Source organism: Heliconius melpomene, chromosome 10 (assembly GCF_056956725.1).
Source record: "Heliconius melpomene rosina isolate 202511_hmr_F chromosome 10, ASM5695672v1, whole genome shotgun sequence".
Classification (NCBI taxonomy): domain Eukaryota; kingdom Metazoa; phylum Arthropoda; class Insecta; order Lepidoptera; family Nymphalidae; genus Heliconius; species Heliconius melpomene.
This window is the reverse complement of record NC_140398.1, coordinates 11,815,072-11,835,205: the sequence shown is the minus strand read 5'-3', so window position 1 is coordinate 11,835,205 and position 20,134 is coordinate 11,815,072. Positions and strand designations below refer to the sequence as shown.

Genomic DNA, 20,134 nt, shown 5'->3' with positions numbered 1-20,134 from the left:
TCGTAGAGCAACGTTTTGAGATACAGATGTAGAATGTGATAATAATGATTTGCAATACTATTTCTTCTATTTTTAATCAGACAAAGCATCCGTTGGATTTTGCCACCCAGAACTGAATGTGTTTAAAAAAAATAAAAAAAATTAAAACTATCTAATGTTATCACAAAATTCTGCCATTCTATTCCTCAAATCAAAAGATAAATTAACTAAATATAATTAGGATATTTGAATTAGATGACAAAATTTGCTAATTTAAAACTTAAATTATACATATAACACCTTAATTAGACAAAGTGACTGTATCAAATAAAATGCGCAACGCTTAGAGTTGAATCGCCATTTATACTCCACTCTACCTGATTGGTCCTCAATGTCATCTTTAGTAGAGCATCCTCTTTGCAATTCCGAGGTAACTTGCTACTTCCCTTTGCATAAAGACGATTCATAAAAAATATAGTACGTACGTATAATATTAGGTATTTTACAACATATTTTAAAAGATCCTTAAAAATGTAATTTTTCATTTTATACCTCTTTAAAGTCTGATGTTCTGGGAAAAGGAAAACCGGCGGTAGAAGAAAGTCATGGCTAAAGAACATCAAAGAATGGGCTGGAATTAAAAACGCCGTAGATTTGATTCATTTGGCTATGGACAGGACTAAGTATACGAAGTTGACTGCCAACCTTCACTAATTGGAGAGGCACTTTAAGAAGAAGAAGAAAGTCTGATGAGAAATCTATTAACAATGAAATACGTATAATAAAATTGTTTCAATACTAAAAACAAAATTTTACTAGTTATTGGGGTCACGTTTTCGCGAAAATGAACCGCATAACAGTTTACAGGCTGAGTAAATATTTCGCACTGAGCTACCAATATTTTCTATTTAGCGAACGGCATAATTTCAATGATCTGGTTCAAATATTATTATTTGCATAGCCTACTCATGTACAAGTTCTCTCTCTGTCTTATTATGTGTATTAATTTTGAATTATTTATTTTAGGCCGATAAGGCCAGAAGTGTATCACTATAAACGAGACTGGTTGTAGGTTCGATATTTAAATAGTTATTTAAATGTATATTTTCATTTCTTTGCTCTGGTGTCTAGGCAATTCGCCATTCAACACGCAATGGTTCCAGAATTCGGCGGAAATTGGGGAACGGGGTGTCTTACTCTAGGTCCCCTATGCCTAGCATACTGTATGTGGGATACAGCGTGATAGAAAATATATATTTTAGGTAATATTACGGGAGCAGCGGGCTAACGGAATCTTTAATTACATCCCCAAATTTTCTGCTTCCTGACAATTTACAAGCTACTGACTGCTACAAGCGAATAAATCGGCGATTGTGTCACCACAAACAATAATAATGACTATATGAAAACATGACATAATTCATTATTGTCTAATGTCTATTAATAAGTGGTCAAGTCAATGAATTGGCGATATCGAGCTCAATTGATGTCACAGTATAATGGGTCCCAGCGTGCCCTCTGACAAAGCGAGTCACACGAGTTAACAAGAAATGTCTTGTAAGTTATAGCTTTGTTATGCTTATGTGGAATACCCAATAGGTTCAATGTCCGAACTTCTTTAATCAGCGCGCATGCAGCACGCAGAAGGAACCTAGTGTGAAGACGAGACGAAAGTGTTTGTGTCAAAGCGAAGAAATGAAAATATTAAGAAAAAATAATTCATTCTCTCGAGTGGGAATCGAATCCACAACCATCGCGTTACAGGCACACCCTTATGCAGCTGGGGCCTGCGCCATGAAGGCCTCAAATTTCCATAATATTTTAATTTATACTATTTATTACACACGAGTAAATTTTTGTTTAATATTTCTTATTAGACATAATTAGTATAGTTTCTTATGTAGAGACTATTTCAGTTGGTCTTGAACTAACAAGAACAATATAAACATGATGTCAACGTAAGCATAGAAGCTTAAATTAGATTTTAATGTATCATATTATTAAACCGCATGTATATATTTTTTTCTATTATTTCAATTAGGCACATGTTAATGAAATATGTTAATTTAACAAACAAAAGAAGCGAATGACTAAGGCGTTTTTGTTACCAGTCCGTCTTCTCAGCCAATTCGAGTTTAACATTACTTCAAAATATTTAAGTACAATGAATAGGTAAATAAAAAAGTGTTGGGACACTCCGTTCTCCACTTTCTGCCGAATTCTGGAGGCATTGTGTGTTGAGTGGCAGAATTCAACGCCGCGCTTTGCCTCGATACCAGAGCTAAGAAATGGAAATATAAATTTAAATAAATATTTCATCTCATCGAGTGGGGATTGAATCCACAACCAGTCGGTTTTACAATCACATATTGTGTCCCTGCACCACGGCTGTCCTCTAAAGTAGGTACATTTAGGTGGATAAATACTAAATTAAATACTAATAAACGTACATATACGTGTATTTAAAAAAACGAAACGTTAAAGTACAAAGGTCATTATAACGTCCAGTCATGGATCGATACAACAAAGCACGCGGTGGTATTTGAAACAAAATTAGGTATGCTTACCTACCTACTGCGGTGAATGATTAATATTGTTTGAATCTCGATTAAAATATATCTTTAGATATGTTAAAGAGACGATTAGTAAGTTTATGTTAAAAAGATACTTTTGTAAGCCGCATTGTTTTTGTATGCAGGCGCTTCTTAAGACGATACAATGTAAATATTCAGTAGTTGTACGATTGCGTAATACGAGTACATGAAGTTGACATAGAGCTCCTAATAAAATATTCCAAAGTGTGATATTTTCTGAAGTTTACTTGGCCTTCGGCATCTAGAACTGCTTTATGAACGTGACGTCATGGAAGTAAATGACTACTGTAGGTATTTCTTTCTACACCAAGATACTTTTTTCAAAATGTCTGCCACTATTTTAATACAAATTAAAAATTCAAAACAATAGAAATGAAAGAATAATTGTTTGTTGCGCAGTTTGATACTTTGATTTGTCGTCATTAATTAGCGTCGGTAGGTAATTAGTCGCGATGACGTAGAGTTGCTCAGATTGCCTTCTCACTTTATTTAGATTTCGTTAAAAAATTACCTATTAAGTGGATTGTAGTATAATATAATCATTTATTTTATGAGCTGCATGGATGCGCTCAGCTCTACGATAGCGGTATCGGCGACGGCGAGTGCGCTGCCGGCGGAGAGGGCTAGTGTGCCTCTGGCCGTGACGCCGAGCGCCGTAACGTCGAGCACCAGCTCTGTACCACGTGCCGCGAAACTCGCAAACAAACTCCCCGCAATTATCTCCTTATGATAAGACGATACAACGCGCTATCAGCTTGTGATAAGTTAATTGTGATACTAGATAAAAAAACGAAGTGGTCGACGCCTGTATTTCTGTGTGGACGCGTATTATGTAAAACTCTGAAAATTGGAATTTCCTTACTAATGGTGCAATAATGACGGCGATGGCGGGGCCTCGGAAGACTATCTCCATTCATGATTATCCTGAACATCTTAATCCGTTCCGGGAAGATGATAATCATAACAAAATCCGGTTTTGGACTATTGGTCGGAGATTGAGCAGGTCCAATAGCATTACATTTTCTGGAATAAAAGACCTCAAAAATTCGTGGTAAGTTTTAGCTTAAGTATAAGTTATAGCTTTAAAGCATCTTCTTTCTTTCATGGTTATTACAATATTTAGAAACATTAGTCACCTCGTTTATGGATCTATTCAATTTCTAAGTATTAAATCCGGAAGAATTGCGGTCACAATCTATACTGCCGCAAATATGAGCACGACGTGTCACGACAATCGACTTTTCCTCCACTATTTTCATAACATGTCCGTTGATTATGTTTAACTATACGAGTTCAAGTAAATCCAAAATTTTGATTTACTTGAAGATCAAATCTACCTATTGCTTAAATTCTAGCAGCTCTTTCCCGCACATAGCAAGGTAGGCATAGGGAACCTAGTGTTAAGACACTCCATTCCCCACTTTCTGACGAATTCAGGAGGCATTCCGTGTTGTTTATTACTTTTCTTTTGAGAATTAATAGGTCTAAGTATTAATGACGCATATATCAAAGCAATCTGCATATAAAAATATTTTTTAGGAAAATAAAATATAGAACTATTTTTTATTATAATTTATAATGTTATAAATGTGTATATTTATATATTATACAGTATGTCTTTAGGTATCAGAACATGACCTCAGTGAATAATTATCTTCTTGATCAAACACATTGTTATTTTATCATGTTCAGTGTAGTGTAGACTAAATCTGACAGTCTAAATCTTAGAACGATGATATAAGGTGAAATAAAATTTATAATCGGTAAATGCACATAGGTGTATATATTAAATTCTTTTAGTACCATATTTCGTCTACGCTATATAGAAAGGTTGATATTGCTTTTTCAGTTTACTAAACCTTTTTTTTATTTTCGATATTTCATTTAGATACGCTATTTATAAATTATCCAACTTACAATAAAATGTTTTTTCTTTGAAATATACCACCATATACCATAAAGGTTCTACTGAAAGCCTCCTTCCGTATCTCCATATAAAAAAAATACAAATAAATACAAAAAATACATACCTTACATTGGTATGCAAGATTCTTAAACTAAAATCCGTGTCTAATATATTATCAAGTATATTAGTACGGTCATGCTTTATCTCAAGATTTCATATGATATCTAGCTGCATATAGTATAGGTAGGTACATATATATATATATATATGAAACATAAATGATAATTGATTTGACGGAAGCTTGTGAATGTTTTAGTGATGTTGAAATATAACCAATATATATACTTTATATTTATTATTTTTCATAGTTTGTGCATAAAATTAAATCGCTATCCACCGACGATGTGTATACGTTTAGACTTTTCCAAAGTTTGCAATGGATTTTAATGCAGTTTTCACTAATGGAGTGACCAATTTACCCGGATGATTATTACCAACCATATATCAGTATACCTAACAGGTACCTTATATTAGGACAAAGCCAATGAATATCAAAGAAGTATAATGTAAAGTCGTTAAGAATACATTTTTATGCGCTTATTCGCCGAAACGGGAAATGACAACGTAAGTAGTTAGAGCGGGTGCAGAACACTAGGTACTACTTGTTATATAAGATGTTAACATTACACGCATAGACATTTTCACAAGCGACAAACGTACTGGTACTCTAGAAAAGATTTTGAGTCCAAAACTGCACCACTAAGGATGACTGACTTATGAATCACTATAAAATTATAATTTCTTTTTGCCTACTCTGCATGATATACATAACTTACCTATAGATAAAATATTAATATTTATATAAATAGAAAAAAGTGCACTTCAAAGCTATTTCCTTGTATCCGATAAAACCAACGGAGAACAAGTATGTATTTTGGAAGAAAAGAAATAGGTATATCAGGTAAAAAGGATATGAAAACATTTTTAAATATGTGTCATCCTCACATAATATCAAAAGATTATGTATTTACATACGGTTGACGAACGCAACGTCCGAACGTTTATAAATAGTGTTGATGTCACTTTATAACACTTCGCAAACAAAACACGAATCAATAATCAATTATTTATTTAAAATAAGTATACTAAAACTATGTTTGCGCTCGCGACTTCACCCTGAATATAGTACAATTATGGATATTTTATTATTTGACGCTTAGTTTAAAGAGATAAGATTAGGGGAAAAAGTAGTTGGTAGAGTAGTCGTTTAAATCTGTGATATCTTTAAGGTGTACATTTTAAAACTATATTGTAAATGTTAACTTTGTAAACATTAATGTAGGTACATAAGGAAAATAATTTAAGTACCGTATCTAATTGGATAAGGAATAGGTAAGGTAATATAGTATACTTTAAAATAGCTCCGTATAACTATTATCCTTTATTTTTTTGACGAATGACGGCTGCACACACGAAAAAGCATGATTCATTGTCACGTTCCGCCTGAGCCGAACGTGCAAGCGAGAGCGCGGAACAAACGATAGAGAGACACGATATAAAAGCGTTCAGCTTGTGCCCCTTCTACATCGCATCTATCACTTCATTGTTACTAGTAATTAAAAAGGACATCGTTACTTGAAATTAATCTGCATAATTTAAGTAAAAAATATTTGAATTAACGAAGCTAAATGAATGTTTTTATTTAAATCAATTACCTAACTCCTTTTTATTATAAAATTCATATGAGTATGCAATTTTTTACAATACAATGCAATTATTGACGTTATCACGTTACACAGACAACCAGTTATTATTTGTAGTTATATAAACATCACATAAAGAATTCTCTATCAGGATTCCTGGTATTTTCTATTTTATAAGTAGGTGCTAATAAGTCCATTGTAGGGAGTAAACTTTTTAGGTCGGGGGTTTCCTAATAATTTTTTGTCTAACCCTATTACACTCTACAACATCGAAAACTATCATTGTTGATATGTTTGACCTATTTAAAATAATCGGAAAAGACGATTAATCGAGCAATTATTGGTCCTTAACCATCTTAATCAAACAGTATAAATGTATTTTATGCCAGTTCCATAACAACTACCTAATATTTGTTTTTGAACTAAGGAATTTAGAAATATTTGAAAACATTCCCCAAAGACCCATGTATCTTTTGTAAGGTAGAGTTTATAATTAGTTATTTACGAATGGATATGCAGATATTCCGATCCCGTCGCGACGACACAAATAATCGTAGGTTTGATTTCCACTCGGGAAATGAAATATTTACTATTTTCAATTCCTCGCTCTGGTTCAGATTTGGCTCTAAGCACGCAATGTCTCAAGAATTCGTGAGGGACGGAACTGTGCTAATGGGAACGAAGTATCTTAACATTAGGTTCCCAGGTTCCATTCGCCTATCCTATTATGTGTGCAATATAGCGTGAAGTTATACTAACTTCGAAGTAATGTTACATTACTATAATATAATGAGTCTTTATGAAACAAACTTCTTCGTAAGTCTAACTCTGGACGTGCCTTGGCATCGATCCAAAAATCTCATTACAGGATAACCTGTTACTTTAATTACTTTTATATTACAGTTTAGGTATAAATATACATTATTAAATTTATAATTTAAAAAAAAACTATCTATTTATAGTATATATGTGAATATTAAATACAATTTTTATTACTAATGTCCTTTAGTTTACTGCGCAGGCTCATAAATCCCTGTCTTGTCATTATTTAATTCCTAAACGACCTCCACACTGCGGTAGTGGTGTTTTTTACATTTTATTATTTTTAATGAGTAAGTACAAACTGCAGAAATCTGATACGACTACTGTATACAGAACTTCTGTACATACATTTAATTACATACATTAATCAGCATCAATATACTGGTGAATTTTAGTTGTCTTTAATAATTAGATGCGTATTTTCATATAATATGAGAGTAAGGTATTATACTATATTAGGTACTCTATATCAGTAACTAACTGTAAAAATGTTGACAACGTTACCGTTACTTGTAATATTTATTGCAAAATTGCTTCTCAATTAGTACATATTAAGTATTATCGTAATATAAAAATAATAATTTGATGTCCACGTTTCTAATTATCGTAATAGTTTATTAAATGACATAACAATTGAAAGCGACACTAATAACTGTAACATTTAAATTGTCTGAAACATTGCTCCATACAATCATATCGCTCAATGAACAAATTGGAAAGTTTTATTTAATAGACTTGATGAGTTGAATCTTCTTACAAATTTCTATTGTTTCGAAACGTTATTTATTGCTTCAACTGAACTTCCGATTTCTTAATAATAGCAAATTTAAAAAAATATAAAGTTATTAGTATGTATTAATATTATAAAGTTATAAGTATATACGTATAATCTATATTATAAGAGTTAACACACAAATGTTTTTTTGCGTCAGACCGTTCTTTGATTATTTGATTATTCCAACTTTTTTTCATCTCTTGTTCTTAAATTGAATTTGATAAATATAATTATATCTGCAAATAAACATACAAATATTTTCAATAATATTTAAATTAATCAAATAAGAAACAAAAAGAGTAGCAGCCAGAGTTTATATTACTTTTAAAAGTATAAAATAATCAAATGTTTTTTACATAAGTACTTAATTGCCCGTTTAATTAACTATTCCAAGATTTAAAAGGCCAAAAGCATTAAGCAGCCTTTCATATATTGTAAATCTTAGTCACTACATAATATTGTCATTTATTTTTACTGCACTTCTACTTAAAAGAAAGAAGAACAAAATTTATTACCTTATTTATTACAAATACATATTTTCCAAGAATATTGTCTCATACTTTTTATAAATATGAACACATACTGAAGATAATGTTAGGGAAATAAGAACCATAAACACTGAGGCTAAAAAGTTTAATTTACAAATACTACACTTAGACTGAAGTCAGTCTTTAATTGCAGTTAAAATTAAAAAACTGATATGTTAATAATTATGCTCTATCCATAATGACGAAACTACTAGTTAGTTAAAAATATATTCGTTTTTAAATTAAGAATGTAAAAAAAAGATATATTTTTTAAGAATTAAATTTAGTAAATAGGTAGTTGTTAAATTAAGAAAATTTCTATATTGTACTTAAATTCACTTTTTATATTTCATGTTAATTATATTTTTTATTACAGTACTTTAATATTTAAGTTTACCTTAAAGATGAAACGATACCGTTGCGTCGGATCTCTAAGCCTTTGCTTCACGCTCTATTTAAAAAATTATATCATCGTTGATAAGAAAGATAACAATGAATCATCTTAATATATGATAAATATATAAGAATGCACAGGCCACATACAATGTGGGTCACGAGGATGCCATCATTGTTTGTTTAGAGCATCGACCGTTCATTAACATCACCTATTTTTCGAAGGTCACAACCTCGTTCGGATGAGTTAGCGTATAAAACAATAACTATAATTTTAATTATACTGATATTTGAAAGGCGTATTGTTTTTTCCAATTAATACCTCAATTTACTTTAAGATTCATGTAATTATTTTTATAGATACCTATTAAAATATGCATATTGTATTTATCTGCAGCATTTGGTTATTTAAATTATACCTAAATCATCTTTAATGAACAGCGACATACAAGATTATGTGCAAGGGTAAATATTGTCAGTTCAAGAACGGGTCAAATCTCGTTTTATCTACTCGACCTAGAAGATTTAATGTCAAACATACGCGTGCAGTTAAGCTTGTTTACATCTGCACTATCTAGCCGAGTACACCTACACCTAACGTATACGGAATACAGATGCATGCCTCATGTAGGTCGTAAATTAGGTGGCTATTTTTAATTTTGTGGTAAAATTCCATTGACTCTAGTCTTTTTTCATAATTAACAGAATAAAAATCATAGAAGGTAGAATGATAGCAGTTCTTTAGTTATTTATATTCACACTTTAGCGGTAGATACCTAAATTGTTAACATCGAAGCTTTACCTATTACATACTTAGCTGAAAAAAATATAAATAAAAAAAATTGCGAATTACATTTGATTTACCATTTCTATCTATGTCATATATAATATAAGTCGATTACCTTAAAAAAGTTCAGATATTCTTCCCCATAATTATACGAAGTGGGAGCGTGAGAGAAACCGTCACGGCACAATTGTGACCGTTCAAGTGGAATCAAGTGCACTAAACTACCATTACTTTTGTCACTGGCCATTGCGCCTACAGACATCCGCTAGCCGAGGATCCTTGTGAGAGTTCATGTTTAACAATTGCCTTAGTCCCAAATATAAAGTAGTATCATTATCCACCTACCTTAGTATGTCAGGGTGCTTAATTGTAGAATTATTCAATAAAGGAACCTACACAATATCGTGGGAAAAAATCCAGTCAAGTGCGAGTCGGACTCGTTCCGAAATCTCAAAACTCGTGACGAATTTTAGGATTGCAGTTCAACGGACTCACTCCAAATTAACTTAAAAAAAATTACAATATTAAAAATTACTTATTTTGTATAAAATATAAGTATGTAATGATTTTTTCTATGAAATACCTATAAATAAACGCTTTTCAAATTTTTTCCTTTATTTGTATTGTAAGTTCTCACGTCGGGATGTTATCACCTAATTTCTAATAAATATTATTTATTTTTTATTTACGGAACTCATTAAAATTTATCTGCAATCAAATTTTAAAATCTTCAATATACTAACATTATAGTTACAAAAAAGTCCTGGATATTAAGACATTCGGTATAAATTAAAGTGGTAATTAATTACGTAGTCTATATATTAATGACTTTGTTAGTTTATACTGAATATCCCTCAAAAACATGTTACTCAAAATTTATTACGTATTAACTCTATTTTTTATATACAAACTCCTTATTTATTTATGAATTTAATCATATTAACCAATATTAAGTTGTTATAATACTCATATCATTTTCCAGGTCTCTGCGGTCTTTTATGAGGAAAGGGAAAAAAGGTGATCAATCTTCTAAGACCAAAATCAATAATCAAGTCAATGGAGATAATAGTCCAATTATGTTTCGGCGAGCTTTGCAATGTAAGACTTACATGTTTTTTATTATTTCTAACATCAATAGTTTACTATATATGACTCTATAATTAAAAGACAAAAAAATACTAAAAAATTGAACCGACTTTAAAGCTACATACTTGTATGCCCAAACTTAAACAAAAACAAAAGTCTAAAAAATAATATTGTAAATAGAAAAATAACAACTAAAATTTTCGAATCGAAAAAATCGAACACAACTGTCGTGTTTACAATGCCACGTGATGTGCCACGACGGTCTCATTGGTAATAAAAATTCTCATATCTTACAATATAATAATATTATATACTTATATGTAAATCCGCAGATTCATCAACGTCGGGGGCCCGCAGCACGGTGGGGTCACCTGAGCGTGCTGACCGCTACGTCTACGGCGGCTCCGTTACGCCATTACCGCGCTCGCGATTCCAAGAACGCTTGCGCAGCTCCCAGCAAGAAGTCAATTCGCTTAGGTAAAAAGAAAAACGCGAACAATCAATATTAGTTATTCATACATAATTACAGAAGAATGTTTTTTGCATATTTTGATAAACACAAGGTATTACTTGCACTAATTTTGCAATGTTCTTTTAACATAATTGAACAAATGGACGATTTTCTAACTATATTCATTAGTTAATCTGCAACTAGTTTAAAACATACGCCAGGAAAATATAGCAAAACTCGAAAATCGACTCTATTAGTACCTATTAAAATATAGTTAACATAATGTACAAACTGCCAATCAATATAGCCTAATTCACATCAGTAACTGTATTTAGCGAGTTTACTAATATTTCAATTAACCTTAGTAATAGATTTATTAATTTAGTCGTAAATATTTCAATTCCAAAGGAAAATTATCGGGATTCTTATAATAATAAGTCTTATATAGGATGGCCAATTAATATTCTATAAACCTATTTGTTTATCCAAATTTAGTAATCACTTAAATTTAGAATGTAAATATTGAGAAAAAGAGTCTACCACGATACACATGTAAAAATGGACTGGTTTCTAATTATTTGTTGTTACTACAGTTATCTACTGAAGTTACTGTTATGGTCAAGAACCATATGGCTAGTTTAATTCAAAAGCAATATAAATATGATAAAAACAATTCATTAGAAACCACTGCATTTTTCATAATCTTACACTTATTAAGGATCAGGCTCTAGTTTATCATTTATATAAATATGTAGCATATAATAAATATACTACGTATACATTTTTACTGATAAGAGTTAAAGATATGCAACGCTATTAATTAAAGGAAAAGAAGGCGATGTTATGTCAGCTGTTTTGTGTAATGTAATGTGTAATTTAGCCAATATATTCAATACACATTGCAAATGAAATAAACAACATTCGACATTTACAATTTAAATTCCTTTTTCAGTGTCACACCCCGCATGGCACGTAGCGACATTATGGGATCAAGGCTTAGCATGGAAAGTACAAATCCGTTTGATGAAGCCCCCATACCGCCTGTACGAGCTTCACGGCGAAAGAAAAAACGCGCGCCTCCACCACCTTCTAGCCTTGCCGCTGATGAATCCGTAAGTCATCATCTTATTCTAGTTAATTTACATACGACTTCCTATAAAAATTAAACTACTAAATGTAAATAAATCTTTAAATTATATATATAATTATTATAGTTGTAATATATAATTCTAATACAGATAACCAGCGAAAACTCGGAACTGCGTATCACAGAAACTGACGACAGCAAGATTTCAAACGTTACAATAGATGATGACATAGAAAATATGAATATAAAAGTCGATCTAAAAATCGTTGAAGATGAAGAAAATGTTAACATCCAAAATGAACCAATTCCTGAAACGACACAACTTGATAAATCCGAAGTTGACGAACAACAACACCTTAAAGATGCTGTGAAAGAAAATACCAAAGACTTAGAAAATAATAACGAAAATAAAGAATCGGATGACGATGCAGTTGAAGTTCGGTCAGAATCGACAAGAGATATCGCTACTGGAGAACCGTTTCCTAAAATAGACATAGTGAAATATAGAAGAAACTCTAGTGTCAATGAAGACGATATAAGACTTCGACGAGGCAACTTAGAAGACTTTCATCCGCTTACCAACAAAAGGAGTAAGAGTCTAACAAATACTTTCGATAGCAGCTATGTCGCTTATGATATAAATTTAAATGCAAATAATGTTGATATTAATAGCAACGAAGAGCCACAAAAAGTGGTCTGTAAAGTTTACAACGACGTGAGAAAGAAGAGTGTTGATAATTCTATATCAAGTACTGAGAGGGATTTTCAAGAAATTGATAGGGCAACTAGAGAGCTTGAGAGGGAAATAAATAAACTTAACACTGCTTTGATTGAAGACGATTTAGGTTTTGATAATAGTCGCCTATCTGTATCTGAAATTAGGCAAAAGTTCGACAGAAATGGTGCAAATTCACCGAATCCTATCCCAAAGCCAAGGAGAAGTCACTATGGTGAAACCAGCACCGCCAATGTAAATGGAAATATAGCCTAGAAGATTTTATAACATCTAAAATAATATATCTATGAATTACAGAATGAAAATAAATAGGGCAGGGCACAATGAGCATTTAATATCATTACATTTTTTGGTTTTCTTAATTAATTTCAATTTACCCGAAATATGCTCTTTATAAAAAAAAAGTCTTACTACTACTTTCTTATACATTTAGGCATCATTATTGCATTTTAAAGTAATTTATAAATTAGCCTAAATCTTAAAGTTTTTTTAGCGTATTTGGATCTCAAATATTTATTTTATGAAATTGAAAAGCAAATACCTATTTCTATGAATTATGAATCGGTGGCAAATACCAAAACAATTGTTACCAAACCAATTATTTATGCCAATTGTATATTGCTATCAAATTTATTGTTAAGTGTTTAAAATTTTATTGACACTAAAAATTTAATTAATATATTGTTTGAAACAAAAAATATCCTATTTTAATAGAAAAGTTAATGTAATTGTAATATATAATATAAATCGTTACGTTGAATATGTATGTGCATCTTTATGTGAAACTATCATTTTCAATTATTTTTAAAATTGAGGGTCCAGTAGGTTAAGTAAATTAACTATGCACTGGCTTCTAATGAATACTTTCATTATCATTATTATTATCATTTAAAAACCCTTAACTTTTATACATATCATTGGAATTTTCATATTCTTAACCTGTTAGACCCTTTTTATAACTATATAAATGCTTCAAAATTTATTTTGCCATAATAATTATAGGGATAGAAGAAAATTGTGATAACTTGATACACATCACTATATTGTGGTTATTTTAATCTTATATATTGTGTTATTGTTTAATTGATGTTATATTATTTTTTATTATTATCATTTTTTGTAACATACTTTACTAATAAAATAATAATATAATAGGTTTTGTGCTCCAAGTTATTATTTTTACCCAGTAAATTCTGCTTTTTAAACTTCAAATTCATATAGCAAGCATGTACGTAAAACAATATAAGATTATTTAATATTATGGGAATCGAAATTTAATATTTTAAAATATCTACATTTAATAACACATTTAAATTTTAATAGAATAAATAATTGAGTCTACTAAGATTAAAAAACAATAATACGCATATACGTTTTTTATAAAGTACAAATTTGAGGTTTAAAATAGCAAATTTGTTGCGTAAAAGTAAACATTGGGGAAAACCTATGAATGTATATAAATTATGCAGTGATATCAGTTAACTGCTAAAATGGAAACAATGTGTGCAATGGTTAAGTTTATTTATATTTAGATACTATTTGGGATGTTTATAATTTATATATGTTAATTGATGGAAAATAAATAATAAATATTACTGCGGTCGGTCACTGAGTATACATTTATTTAGATTTTGATTAATTCTTACAAGATAATATTTACAAAATAAAAAAAAACAAAAAATAATCTATTAAATGTGTATGTAAAATATCATGTTGATATGTTAAATAAGAAAACTTTTATGCCATGAAACATAAATAAAGCTACTAATATTATTTCAGGTTTTATAATGACTCCTTATTTTTAATTCATTATGTAGAACTTTACTTATGTAGAGGTTTGTTTACTTTATAGTAAAGCAGCTTGACGCTTTTTCCCGCATAGCAGGGTTGGTAGATGGAACTTAGTGTGATGAGAACACCCCACTCCCGTGGCTCTCCGATAGCCGTGGAACTCATCATCGCACTTTGATTTCTTACCAAAGTGAAAAATAATATGGAAAATAATTCATTCCCCCCGAGTGAAAATCGAACCCACAACCGTCGCGTTTACACACTATGGTTATTGTTTATTGCAAAATTACATAATTACTAAGTCGTGGTCTTTTATACTTTATAAATCTTGGTAAATTTGAAAGGGCAGTGGACACTAATACTTTGTAGTCTTTAGGAATGTTGACTTGCTGCCTTGCCTGAAAAAAAAAGTCAATAAATTAAAAAAAAAAGTCAATAAATTTCAAAAAGTCAGTAAATTGCAAAAAGGCATTTTGTGTTAAGTAGCGAAAAAAATATAAAATTTATATTATAAAAAATACCTTGCTCTTTATTGCTGGTAGTAAAAGTGCCAACTTTTCAACTAAATTCACTCTTGCCGCTAACTCATCAGTTTCATCTTCTGAATACAAGTCAACTAATGTGTCTATAGCTTCTGCTATCACCCACACTTCACTTTCTTTTGCTGCTTGCTCAATTATGAACTCGGTAATGACGCAAACGACATTTGAAGTAGTATCATTTAAAGTGCTAAATAATAATAGTGATAGGCTTCCAATCATTCTAATAAGATTTGCCCGTATTTCAGCTACTTGGCACTCCTTTATACCAGTTAAAATTAACTGTAAAGAAAAAGGGAACTTAGTGTTAACGTCGACGTACTATAGAATTTTCAGAACTTATATTTTATGTTATCGGAACAGGGAAATGGTTATTACTCATACACTTGAGTGAGGATCCCACTGCACTGTGATGGCCTCAAATACAAAGAATATATGTCAAATTAATTTTAAAAAAGGCAAAGCGCGCCCTTGAGTTCTGCCACTCAACACGCAATATTCCAGAATTCGGCAGAAAATGGGGAATGAAGCGTCTTAATATTAGGTTCCTCTGCTGTGTGCGGTGAGAAAAGCTGTATTTTAAGTATTATTAAATAATTTATAATTATTAAATTTAATAAATATTCACATAACATCGACCAAGAGTGTAAATCTGCTAACAGACTATCTTAGGAACCAAAAATCTGTTTAAAAAACGTAACATACATTTTCAGATGGATTTTTACAATTTAACAAATAAAAAAATTGATTTGTATTTTCTACTATAGTTTAAACTCTAAGCTAATGATAAAGCTATATACACTACCTCAATGTCAGACAGAGCTAGTTCTTGGAACAGATTCTTTTCAGGGTAGATTCCATTTATTTTTAATTTAATTTTATCTAATGCAGCTCTCATGACCGCTGTTGCTGCTTCTAAAAGATCAAAGTTCTCTGTATTCTGCTCAAATACCATTTTACCAGCTTCCACCCAAATTTTGTAAACACCATCTACACCACCAAAATTGTCTAATGGTAGTGTCAATAACAAATTGTTTAGGCATAGCAGTGAACGAGTATGCAGATTTAATAATCTGAAAATATAATAAGAAAATATAGTAAAGCATTATGTTTAACTTTTTTTTAAGCTTATTTTGCACACCATCCTCAAACGGTAGATAATAATATTAATATTATCTAACATTTCTATAATGTTTACTACGGCCATAATAGTTTTGCTACACAGTGCTCACTTGTAAATGCAATGGTTGTAGGTTCCCCACGGGGATTTTTTTGTTTTTTAACTTTTGTGGCAAAACAGAGAGCAGCATTTAAATCTCCTTACTTATCAAAAGCATGAATGGAGTATTCTGATAGTAGATTGTCTCTGTCTACCCTGCTATATTGAGGATACAGGATGAAGTTGAAAAATATGTATGGAAATAGTATTAAAAGGTAATTAATGTATGCAAATATGAATGACTAACTTTTTATATACTACTTTTGTCCCTTTTAATACTCTGTACCTTTTAATACTATTTCCATACATATTTTTTAACTTTTGTGGCAAAACAGAGAGCAGCATTTAAATCTCCTTACTTATCAAAAGCATGAATGGAGTATTCTGATAGTAGATTGTCTCTGTCTACCCTGCTATATTGAGGATACAGGATGAAGTTGAAAAATATGTATGGAAATAGTATTAAAAGGTAATTAATGTATGCAAATATGAATGACTAACTTTTTATATACTACTTTTGTCCCTTCATATTCTTTTAATGTTAAAAGCACATTTTCTGAAAGCATTTGACATCGGGCCCACACTTTTTCAAACATATCATAAGAAATGAATGCCTCTAGTATTATTGATGATAGTATGTCTTCAGAAGGCATTGACTCCTCCTTATTTGGTTCATTTATATCTTCATTGCTCATTGCTTCTGGTAGATCATCTGTCTCCTCACTTTCAGATGTTTCATGTTCTTCTGATGAACTCTCTTCACCTATAGTAAAAGTAAGAGAAGAAACTGTTTAGCATTCCATGAAGTGATAGTGCGGGTGTGTATGGGTGTTGTTGCAGAGTGAGGAGCTCAAAGCATTGCTTTGAACTTGCAAACTAAGTGTAGGCTTAAGGAGCCCTTTTTTTGTAAGCAATTTATTTTTCGAAAATATTTAATAATATTTCACATTATGCTTTTTTATATGACAGTCATAGCCGTTGCACCAGTACCTGTGACTGCAACTAGCATATGATGGACATGGATTCAATTACCACCCATCATATGAACAATTTTCATTTCCATCAAGTTTCCCCATTCAATAACTCAATGTTTTGCAGACTAATTGGAAAGTGCAGCATGTCTTTATGCTAGGTTACCTCTACCTATCCTGTTATATGCAGGACACAGCATAAATTAAAAAAAATATAATAAAATTGGGTAAAGAAGAACTCACTTTCACATGAACATATGTTGGCTACTATTTCAAGAGCCCTTTGTTGGGCATCTAAAACTTGCAAAATAGATTTAATTTGTTTCTCCAGCTGAAGACCTTCTTTGTTTTTAGGAACCTCAGCTTTTTCTGATGTATCACTTGATGGAATGTTGCTTGATAGTTGGTTACAAGCCAACTGATGGTCCACTGATAATATTTTAGTAAGTGTCCCAAGTATCTGATTCATGATATCCAAAGGTAATGTATCAATATTAGCATCAGTGAAATTTACAATGACTCCACTTGCAAGCACTTTTATAAGTAAAGTTGATGGATCACTACTTTCAAGACATAAAAGTCCATTTAGCTGTTTTTCAGAAAAATTCTTTACTTTTTCAACAGCTAATTTGTTATCTTCAACTACTACAAATAAACACTGTACAATTACTGTAACAATATCAGGTCCAAAGGTAGGCAAGTCTAAAAATCTTGGAAAAAATTCTAAAATTTTTGAATTTCCAATATATTTTACAGCCAAATCTGAAATGAAAATATTATAAATGATGATGATAGATTGAATAACAGAAATAAATATTTGATAAACCACAAAAGTTATTGTTACCTGAACTTTCACATAAATTAAGTAATAGATTTGCACATTGAATGAAGGTATCAATATCTTCACTGTTAGTATTAGAGCTTGAGTCTGGAATCCAAGATTCGGCATACTAAAAACAAATTTGAAAAAATTTTAGCCTTATTTTATAACAATATTTATTATAATGCCGAGGAATAAACAACGTACCTGATGAAAATAAGTCATTAAAGGTGTCATAACATCATGCTCCATTAAAATAACACACATATCAAATGTAGTAGAAAGATTTCTAAGAGAACCAGCTGCAGCATTTCGGACAGGCGAAGCATGGTCAATGATGAGCGGAGCAACAATTTTTATCAAGTTACGATTGATCATTTGCTGTAACGTCTCTGAATTTTCAATCAACATTGCAAACGACTGTAGACCACAAAATTTTTCTTCAACGTTTGCAGTCTGAAAGGAAACAATACTAATAAATAAATATTGTAATCTTCGACCAAGTAGTAAATTTAATAAGGAATAGTAGCTTATTTACTTGCAGTTGATCAATTATTGTTTGAATTGCATTTTCTTTAGAGTCTTCAGGAAACTCACTGTCCTCTGTGTCGTTTGATACATTGGTAGATGCTTTATTTTCCTTGCGTTTCCTTACTTTACCCATTTTTTTTATAATAAACAATTATAATAACCTATAATACAAAATTCCACACCCCAGGTGTTTTATATGATCATAGACAAAATCACTGACATTGACATGAGACAACTGACATTTCATAGTGACATTTATTTTAGCTGTTAAGAGAAATCATAAAAAAAGTAAAACTCTAGAAATATTGAATAAAGTATACTATTAAAAGTATAGAAACGGAAAAAATACATTTACTTATACTACAGTACCTAAAATCTAAAATATTAGGTTAATATTTAGTCGAGGTCATAAATCATGATTTGCATCTACTGTTAATTTTAAATATTAAAAATATATATATATATATTAAGATGATTTTCATTTTCAATTTACATTTGAAAAAAATAATTTAATAATGTGTATGTTATTTTTTTACTTTATGATACGTTTCCACCAGCTTCAATCCTTCACAAACGCTTATAGGTCGTTTCTACGCTCGTAAAGGCTTGGCAAGCTTCCACCAACACCAGAGTTTAAGCATCCCGTTTGAAGTAGCTCTGTTTCGTTGAGTGGCAGAATTCAAAACCGTGCTTTGCCCCGACAACAAAGCAAAAGAATGGAAATATAAACGTAAATAAATATTTCACTTCCTTGAGTGGAGATCGAACTCACAACGGTCGCGTTACAATCACTCCCTTGTGCCACTGCGCCACGACGGCCTCAGTTCAGGTCATAACTAAAGTTGAAGTCCTAAATTCCTGTAATCTTTCATGGGCGTTAGGATAGACAACATTAGGGTAAACGTATTTCAGGTAATGGCCATCAGATTAATATAATATTATAAATTTATCTCTAGTTAAGTGGTATATTTCCTGGGAGGAAGTTTAGCTCACAGTCACAGGATATACACGAGAAGGTGGACTTTTAGATTAACTGAAAAAATATACTAATCCTTATAAATTATCCAAAAGAGTAGTTACATCAGTTTTTCATTAGAGAGACCATTATGTAGCATACTGACTTGAATATTATGAAGTCATAATTGCAACTTGTAAGCTGCCTTGATGTTTTAGTTCTTTTTATTTAATCACCAATTCATAAAATATAATATTCTATTATATATATTCTAGTTTTACAATAGCATTTATACATTATATAAAAATAATAGCATTCTGTACGCCTTCTCTATATATAAACTATAGATATTCCAATTTTATACTCGTCCATCCACACTATTTTTCTAAAAAAGGGTTTAAAGATTTGCTTCACGTATTAATGATGAATATATGTATGAAATTATATGTATATGCAGATATA

The 20,134-nt window shown here is 30.9% G+C and overlaps 2 protein-coding genes across 2 annotated transcripts; one reads left to right on the top strand and one right to left on the bottom strand.

Moving 5' to 3' along the window:
- The first annotated feature begins 3,115 nt into the window (after window positions 1–3,115).
- On the top strand, window positions 3,116–14,619 carry LOC146535655 (uncharacterized). The gene is made up of 5 exons (XM_085190776.1): window positions 3,116–3,624; window positions 10,469–10,584; window positions 10,905–11,049; window positions 11,976–12,135; window positions 12,262–14,619. The coding sequence occupies exons 1-5, from the start codon at window positions 3,449–3,451 to the stop codon at window positions 13,099–13,101; spliced, it is 1,437 nt and encodes a 478-aa protein (XP_085046902.1). The 5' UTR covers window positions 3,116–3,448; the 3' UTR covers window positions 13,102–14,619.
- Window positions 14,443–18,939, bottom strand: LOC146535654 (HEAT repeat-containing protein 3). The gene is made up of 8 exons (XM_085190775.1): window positions 18,725–18,939; window positions 18,394–18,642; window positions 18,211–18,316; window positions 17,610–18,128; window positions 16,897–17,158; window positions 15,982–16,249; window positions 15,159–15,458; window positions 14,443–15,035 (listed from the first exon to the last, which is right to left on the bottom strand). Exons 1-8 carry the CDS (start codon window positions 18,848–18,850, stop codon window positions 14,913–14,915), a joined length of 1,953 nt encoding a protein of 650 aa, XP_085046901.1. The 5' UTR covers window positions 18,851–18,939; the 3' UTR covers window positions 14,443–14,912.
- Window positions 18,940–20,134: the final 1,195 nt, after the last annotated feature.

Excerpts from the sequence above, each read along its gene's own strand:
- LOC146535655 (XM_085190776.1), top strand. The coding sequence starts at position 3,449 with ATGACGGCGATGGCGGGGCCTCGGAAGACTATCTCCATTCATGATTAT. Across the intron at positions 10,585-10,904 it reads GTTTCGGCGAGCTTTGCAAT|ATTCATCAACGTCGGGGGCC; the intron begins GTAAGACTTACA and ends GTAAATCCGCAG. Across the intron at positions 12,136-12,261 it reads GCCTTGCCGCTGATGAATCC|ATAACCAGCGAAAACTCGGA; the intron begins GTAAGTCATCAT and ends ATTCTAATACAG.
- LOC146535654 (XM_085190775.1), bottom strand. The coding sequence starts at position 18,850 with ATGGGTAAAGTAAGGAAACGCAAGGAAAATAAAGCATCTACCAATGTA. Across the intron at positions 16,250-16,896 it reads ACAAAAGTAGTATATAAAAA|ATTATTAAATCTGCATACTC; the intron begins GTTAGTCATTCA and ends TTATATTTTCAG. Across the intron at positions 15,036-15,158 it reads TACCAGCAATAAAGAGCAAG|GCAAGGCAGCAAGTCAACAT; the intron begins GTATTTTTTATA and ends TTTTTTTTTCAG.